The sequence below is a fragment of the Lathyrus oleraceus genome, chromosome 3 (assembly GCF_024323335.1).
Source record: "Lathyrus oleraceus cultivar Zhongwan6 chromosome 3, CAAS_Psat_ZW6_1.0, whole genome shotgun sequence".
Classification (NCBI taxonomy): Eukaryota; Viridiplantae; Streptophyta; class Magnoliopsida; order Fabales; family Fabaceae; genus Lathyrus; species Lathyrus oleraceus.
This window is the reverse complement of record NC_066581.1, coordinates 8,328,094-8,336,538: the sequence shown is the minus strand read 5'-3', so window position 1 is coordinate 8,336,538 and position 8,445 is coordinate 8,328,094. Positions and strand designations below refer to the sequence as shown.

Here is an 8,445-nt window from a genome sequence, read left to right as displayed (position 1 = left end):
GTTAGAACGGATATCTACTTGTTCATTTTCATGGAGTTTTGATGTTCTTCGATTTTTGAGAATTTTGGAGGTAGGAGATGAGAGCTTTGCGCAGAAACCTGTTTGATCCAATTTTCCATTTGAAATTTCAAATTACATGTTTCCCTCCCGCGCCAAATTATTTACATTTATGCCATTGTTCATTTAAATAATTTGTTTAATTATTAAAAAATTCATATGACCTTAAAAAATACATAAAAAATAGTAGAATAATCAGAAAAATATGAGAATTTTTCCTTTGACTTCCTTGTTGACTGTAGATTATTTTTGACCTATTGGTCAAAGTTGTGCTTGGCAAATATTTTATTTGGCATAGGCTTTTCTAATGTATGTCACATTTTGATACATTTTGGCAATTTGGTCATGAAATACTCATATCATAAGATAAATGGCTGAAAATTTTTGTGGTGGTTCTTGACTCATTGAGGATTATTTATATGTAAATTTCATGAATTTTTGATACCTGGTCAGAGAGAAGCAAATTCTGGAACTTAGGTGTGACAATTTGTGTCACACCTCTTGATGTCAACTTGTTGAATTTAATTGGATAACCTATGCATGTTAGAATTGAATGAAATTTGGCATGGTGAATTGTTGATATGTTAGGATGTTGTATGAATTTTTGTAGAATTTTTCACTGCCTTTTCTAATTGATCATGATTTTTCATTTCTGGTGATTGAAATTGCAAGCTCATGTGATACATGTTGGTAGATTGATTGGGAAATCCTCACATTGTATTGTATGGCCATGAAATTTGATATGCATGAACTAGACACATGTTAGGACCTCCCTGTCTTGGTCTCATCCATTTCTTTTTTGTTTTCAATGAGATATGAATTTTTGAATTGGATGTATGCATTGATGGTGTGAATTGAAGCATGAAATTGTATCTGTTTTTGATGATTTTCATTGACATGGTTCCATTTGCCCAAATGAGCTCAAATTTGACATGGTAGATCTTGATTATCCCCTGTTTAGGTGCAATTAATTTGAGAATTTTTGGATGTGTTTTGGTGTGGATTTGAATGCAATAGTTCTGTTGGTATGTTTGATGCTTCATTGGACCTAATATGGATTGTTTTGTGCATGAATTGAACTTGATGGATGATATAAACATGAGACCAAGGATGTTTGCTCTTGTTTGATGATAATTTGATGTTGGATGATGAATACCTTGCTGTTTTGAGTTTTTTCTTGCTTTTGGACCCTAGGCTTGGCCTAGTGGTCTAGTTACTAATGTTTGCTTGGTTTTTCAGGATCAAAAGCATAATGTACATGGAGAATGATACAAGTTGATTTTAATTGATGTTGTGGATGTTTGTACACTAACATAACATTGTTTTGTAGGTGTTGGAGCTTGGGCTTAAGCCTTGAGCTTGCTTTGTGTTGTGCATAGTTTGTTTAAACTGATTGATTATACACTTGTTGTTTATGGTTTGTCTGCTTGATTACTGACTGAGTTTGATTGTTTCCAGGTACTTTAGTTGCTCAGTTCCTTGTGAACTATTGCTTTGCTTTGCTTAAGCAACTTGCATTTGAGGTATAACCTTCTTACTTCATGTAGTCTGGAGACCCGGCTGTTACCGGGCCGGGCAAATTGTCTGAAGTCCTCCTTAAGAGGCAATGATTGTGTATGTTTATTTTCAAGCCCAAGCAGGAAAAGTCCTTCAAAGAAGGCAATTGGTGGAAGGTAGGGACAAGCAGCCTGTCCCCCACTATTCAGTGAGTCTTCTCCTTGCTCCCATTACATGGTTGTAGCATTGAGATCAAAAGCCCAAGATCCTGTGCAGTGCACACTGTGTCTGAGTCATCGAGTATAGAAGGGTTCCCCTATTCTGGACCCATGCTCATTTGTCAGCTCTCCCTGGTTAGGGATAAGAGCTGTGAGGTCTGATCCTCACTTCATCCTTTCATCTGCTTCACCTTAGCCTCGTAATGGCAAGGTTAAGAGCAAAACCAGCCTGTACAGACGATTGCTTAGGCGGTCAAACCCCATTGATTGAGCCTCTTGTTTGGTTATAGTGGGTGTTATGTGGATATCTGATTGACATGTTTGATTGAGATGCCTGTTCTCATTTGATGATATATGATTGTATGCTTGTGTGCTAGCTTCTTTCCTGGTTAGGTTAGTTTGCTTATGCAAGTAGGATAGAAAACCGAACTTAGGGTGACTTTGCATGACAACATTAGGCTCGAGTCTCAGCTCCCTAGTGTCGTGTTTTCCCCGGTTTCTGGTTAGCAATTTAGTCCCTTTCAGGGGAACTACATCGCCCTGATCCTCGTGCCAGACGAGGTATGTAGGCAGGTGGTCGTGCGAGACTACTCCGGGCACCCTTTTCTTTTTTGCGTGTGTTTTGTTTGGCAGCTATCAGGCTCGAGTTCCCGACTCCCTGTTAGTCTGTGTGTTCAATTTCTTCTGACGTCTCGGCGTCTCTTCTTGCTTGCTTGATGACTTGTAGGCTCGAGTTCCCGACTCCCTACTAGTTTGCATGTTCTTTCTTCCCTTTCAGGGGAACTACATCGCCCTGATCCTTGTTCCAGACAAGGTATGTAGGCAGGTGGTCGTGCGAGACCACTCCGGGCAACCTTTTTCTTTTTGCGTGTGTTTAATTGTTATCTGGTTGTGTTTTGGTTCGGATGCCGACGTAATTCCATTCAGTGGTTGTCGGGCTCCACGTTTGCCGTTTTGAGTGTGTTTTGGTTCGGATGCCGACGTAATTCCATCCAGTGGTTGTCGGGCTCCATGTTTGCCACCCTTGCTTGTTTGTGTTGTTTGTTTTGTTTGGCGTGCGTAAGCCGAACTACAGTGGCTCTGATTCTTGTTCCAGACAAGATATGTAGGCATAAGACGCGATGTCTTATCGAGCTCGTTCCTCCTAACCCAACCTGCGTTCCCCGTGTGTGTGTGTGATGTTTAACAACCTTTTCTTTTCTCTAGGACGTGGATCCCGTCGAGTACGACGGACGTGAGGGGTGCTAATACCTTCCCCTCGCGTAACCGACTCCCGAACCTTTTCTCTCTGGTCGCGAGACCATGTCTTTCCAGGTTTCTCTGAGCGTTTCCTTTCCCTATCTTGGGATAAATAACGTTTAGTGGCGGCTCTGTGTGTTTTTATTTTTAGGCTCGCCGGTTGATTTTTCGCAGGATGCGACAAGGAGAGGTTAATGAATTTATATATTTTATTTTCATTAAGTTTGTGTGCTTCCGCGTTAATTTGTTCTTCCACAAATATGATAATATGGGAAAATTTTGCGTAGTTTCCTAACATTTCCATGTGTATTTGTAAATGTCCATGATGCTGCATTTTGTTATGTGAGTGCTTAATTTTTAGAAGTGAATGTAATTTCTAACTTGTTTTTATTATTTTCTTTGCAACATGGTACATGGTAATAAAGCATGAATAAAAATGACCAAGAATGGAGTATGAATGAAGACTATTGAAAAGCTTGGAATTATTTTTATTCTTTTCTGTATGGAAACTATGTAATATGCTTGTAATAACATAAAGTTATGTAAAGTGAAATCATGTAAATGTAAAGATACTTTTTAGTGACTTTTGAATCTGATGCATATGGATTGAAAGACCATGAATAAAAAAGGGAACTATGACTCAAAGTGTATATGTGGAAATAAATTTCAATGAATGCTTAGGAAATTTACCCATGAAGTGAAAAGTGGCTTAGTGAGTCACGTAGAAATTGAAAATGTATCAAAAATGAAAATGGCTTACAATACAAGTTATGCAAAAAATGCAAACTGCATGTTTGATGGCTTAATTTAAACATTTTGATTCAAATACACGAAGTGACTTAAAATCATGCTTTTGATTCAATTATGAATTCTATCTTCTTGTAAATCATGATATGCCATGCACATGGTACGTTCTTTTTGTACACGATGTAATGTCTTAAAGATAGAAGATGAATAAGCGTCTGGTCAACAATGTCGACCTTGTTGACCAAGAGTCAACCACTTATTTACTTTCCATTTCCAAATTCAAAGTACTTTATGATTTAAGCAAAACACGACCATTAAATAGCCTTTAACCTAATTGTTGAAATGAAGATGGAGTGATGAAATATACAATGTATGCAGATAAAATGAATGAAACCTACATATGCATGATAAATGATATGAATGCTTCCTAAATGCATGCAGATGAATAAAACCGTAAGTCAGGTAAAAAATAAAAAATGGTAGGACAAATTTTGGGGTATGACATTGAGCTCATCATGGTGTAAAAACTCTTATCGATTTTGAGATCAACCAATATAAAATCTCATCTTGGTTCGAGATTAACTCGTGTAAAATATCAGTTTGGTTCGAAGGTTAGCCAATGTAAAACCCTGATTTAGTTTGGAGAAAAACTAGTATAAAAATCCATCTTGGTTTGAGATCAGCCCGTGCAAAATCTTTGTTTGGTTATGAGGATAATCTGTCAAAACTCTACTCGTTATTTGGTTTGAAGTTAACCACTAAACTTCATATCAGTGTAAAAAGAGGTATGTGGGCATATCATATTAAAGCTCTCAAGATAGTGAAAATTCTCAAGAATAATTATCGGGGAGAGGATCATGTCATCTTCATTTAGATCAAACATTTTTAATTCGCTGGTTTCTTTACCTTTCCCTTCTATCTTTTACTTTTTAATTATTTTCTTTCCTCTAGGTTTCCATCTATTTCTTTATTTGATTGCTTATTCCTTTGTTTGTTTTATAAATGATTTTAAAATCTATTTTTCATAAAGATTTTATTTTTAATTAACGCTTGTTAAAACCTCCACAATTCACCCTTCTTATGTTTGAAGTCAGATGTCCACCAAGTTGGGACAAAATCATATGGAAACCCTATATTGAGCGTACAAAATATCTTATCTCATGGAGACTTAGGCAAAATGTCATTTCACAAATGACAATCTTGGAAGGAGAGGAATTACATTAGTTTCTAGATGTTCCCTCTATAGTGAAGAATTGGAAACTTGTCCACACATATTCTTGAGTTGTAACCACACATTACAATTCTGGACATGGTTGAAATGCTTGTTACACATGCATCTTAATCAAACTACCTATATGAACCTATACAATATTTCTAATCGAGGATGGAGTCCACAACTCAAGAATCCTATTATTGTTATCATTACTTTAATCATCTGAAAAACTTGACAAACAAAAAATAAACTTTGATTCAGTGACACTCAAATAAAATTTGGTCGGGAACTTAAAAACATAAAAAATTTGATTCAAACCATCTCTCTCAAAGAACATATGTACTCATCGATGCATGAGCTTAGTATCCCAAAACACTTTGATATCAAATGTAACATATATGAGGCGTCTCTAAGGAATTTTGGACTTGCAACATGTGGATAATTTTTTTTTGTGATTTGTTGGGCACTTATTGAGGTGCATTCTCAGCAAACATGAGTATTGCGATCTTTTTCAAGTCGAACTTAAAGGTATCATTTTGGATATAGTGCCCTTTAGAAGATGATGAAATCAACTTTAATTTGAAAGTAATTTCCTTCTTGTCATACGAACATTCACTAATACTATCATTGTCAATCGAAAACTTCTATCCAAATGAAAAAAACGTTTTCATACCATTAAGTCATTTTGTTCTAAACCGTGAATGCAAATTTTTATGTTTTAGATGAGATTTGATGGAAATTCATCCTAATTTGTATAAAAGATGGTTTTATAAGGAATAAACTTGATTTAACTAACTCTTATTTTTGTTAATTTTTCTGTTGATGAAAGGTTCTTGCCCCATCTTTTCCTTTCCTTTATATTTTTCTTTCATTTATGCAATTTATCTTTTTAACTAAAAAAATCTCATTTTTATTGGTGAGTAGCCATTAATCTCCACGTAGCCATTAATCAAAGGATTACAAAGTGTGAGAAATCAAAGAAAAAGATTAGTGACCGCAATTCAAAATACAGAAGCACAAGAACCTTATCTTTTACTAGGTAGTACTAGGATCTTCAATCTCTCTCTCTCTCTCACTCAGTTTGAACCCCATATGCAAAGTATGGCCGCCACACTCAGTCTTCTCAAGCTCCCCATTCTTCCAACCATCAAGACACGCCAAACAACCTCAAAACATGTTCCACTTCCATCCATATCTTCCAAACTCAATATTGTCCCCACCCCACAAAAGTTTCTAGATCAAAACATCAATACTCTCAAAAACACTTCTCTTTCCCTCACAGCAATCACATTACCGTTCTTGCTGGAACAGAACGATGCACTTGCTGTTGGTGGAGAGTTTGGGATATTTGAAGGAAGAACATTTGCTCTTATTCACCCCGCTGTGTTGGGTGGATTGTTCTTTTATACCCTTTATGCAGGCTATTTGGGATGGCAATGGCGAAGAGTTAGGACGACTCAGAATGAAATCAATGAACTCAAGAAACAAGTCAAGCCTGCTCCAGTCACCCCAGATGGTAAAGCACTGGAAACTTCACCACCATCACCTGTTGAACTCAAAATCCAGCAACTTACTGAGGTAGGTAGTAGTAGCAGTAGTAATAGCACTCTTTCTGTATTATTGGAACTGATGATGTGGAAACTGTGTATGTTTTTATATAGTAGTTTTTTCTCCAAATCTTAGCACAAAAGCTTTGTGATATGTGGTAGTTTCATTAACTACTGGATGCTGGATTTTAGTTGATAGTACTTTGTAACCAATGGAACTATTCACGATCGATCACTGCAATTGGTTTATCAATTTCAGGAGAGGAAAGAGCTTATCAAAGGTTCATATAGGGATAAACACTTCAATGCAGGATCCATACTTCTAGGATTTGGTGTCTTTGAGGCTGTTGGTGGAGGACTCAACACATGGTTAAGGACAGGAAAGTTATTTCCCGGTCCACATTTATTCGCAGGAGCAGGTAAACCCCAAACCATGTTGTCAAATAGCAGCTATAGCGTAGCAGAGTTTTAATTACTCCGCAATACATGATTTAATACAAAGTGTTGCAAGGCACGATTGAAACTGAAATGTTTTCTCTACAGGTATTACGGTCTTATGGGCACTGGCTGCAGCGCTAGTACCACCCATGCAGAAAGGGAGTGAAACAGCGAGAAATCTTCACATCGCGCTGAATACGTTGAATGTTCTTCTTTTCGTATGGCAGATTCCCACTGGACTTGATATTGTATGGAAAGTGTTTGAGTTCACAAATTGGCCTTGAATGTAAGATTCTCATGTTTAACAGTTCTCAGGTATTTTGCTTTCAAATTAGTATTCTCGCAACATCAATAAGTGCAAAGTTTGGCATTCTGCATTTTTCTTTGGCCTTGTAACATTATTGTGTCGGTAAGTATTGCATAACTGTACTATTACACCATTCTTTTGTATAATGTAGTATACATATAGAAATGTTCTTACATTCAAATTATTACATGAATGAATGATCCAATCCAACCTCATCTAATGTAAATTGGAAGAAAGTATCTGCGATCTTTCGTTCTTAACTTATCTCTCGCTTGCATCCGTAGATCTTTACCGTTGATTGCAAACATGTTTTTATGATCTTGTTAATCCAAAGATAAGGACACATCATTGGAGAATGTGGTACTATTTTATTTCTGTTTCTGGAAAGAAAATGCAAAAATACACAATTGGAAAATGGTGTAGAAGCTCACAAAGCACAAAATAAAACATTGGATATAATAGTTTATGCATCTGTAATGGTTGAGATAACGAGTTTTTGCTTGAAATACCCCTTTTTTCAAAAATTAATCCCAATTTACCCTCTTTTGAAAAAAAATTCTCAGTCTACCCCTTTTTAAGTTTGGGCTCGTCACTTCAAGTGACGAGGGGGTGCTAAAAGATTTTTTGCTTTATGGGCTCGGCAAATGGAATGACGAGGGGGTGAGCGAAATTTTTTGACTTCATGGCCTCGTCACTTCAAGTGACGAGGAGGTGCAGGCATTCCTTTTTTTTTTTTTTTTTAAATAGTATTTAATTAATATTAATAATAATTAATTAATAGGAAGTGTAAATAGAATACTAAATCTATTAAATACTAATAATTGTTAATATTAAATTAAGCTAAAGAATTAAAATATACATTAAGCCATAAGAATAATTTTTAATAGTAAAATAAAGTTGATTAATGACATATAAAATGATGATTAATGAAATTATAAATTGGTTAATCACATAATTTTTTATCAGTATTCTTTAATTTAAAAAAAAACATAATTACTATTATAATATTTTATTATTCACCGTATAGGTGAATAATGAAATATAATGTAGATGTAAATTTTGATGTCAAAACAGAATATTTATACGTTCATAAGTATACAATATAAAAACATAATGCCTAAGCTCTTGGGATCCTATGATTGCTAATTAACTCTAATAAAAATATTTTTCCATATTTTTCTC

General features: G+C 35.6%; 1 protein-coding gene across 1 annotated transcript; it reads left to right on the top strand.

Annotated features, from left to right (window-relative positions):
* Positions 1-5,933: 5,933 nt before the first annotated feature.
* LOC127132080 (uncharacterized) lies at positions 5,934-7,523 on the top strand. Its single transcript, XM_051060949.1, has 3 exons — positions 5,934-6,549; positions 6,778-6,937; positions 7,062-7,523. Exons 1-3 carry the CDS (start codon positions 6,064-6,066, stop codon positions 7,238-7,240), a joined length of 825 nt encoding a protein of 274 aa, XP_050916906.1. The 5' UTR covers positions 5,934-6,063; the 3' UTR covers positions 7,241-7,523.
* The last annotated feature ends 922 nt before the right edge of the window (positions 7,524-8,445 follow it).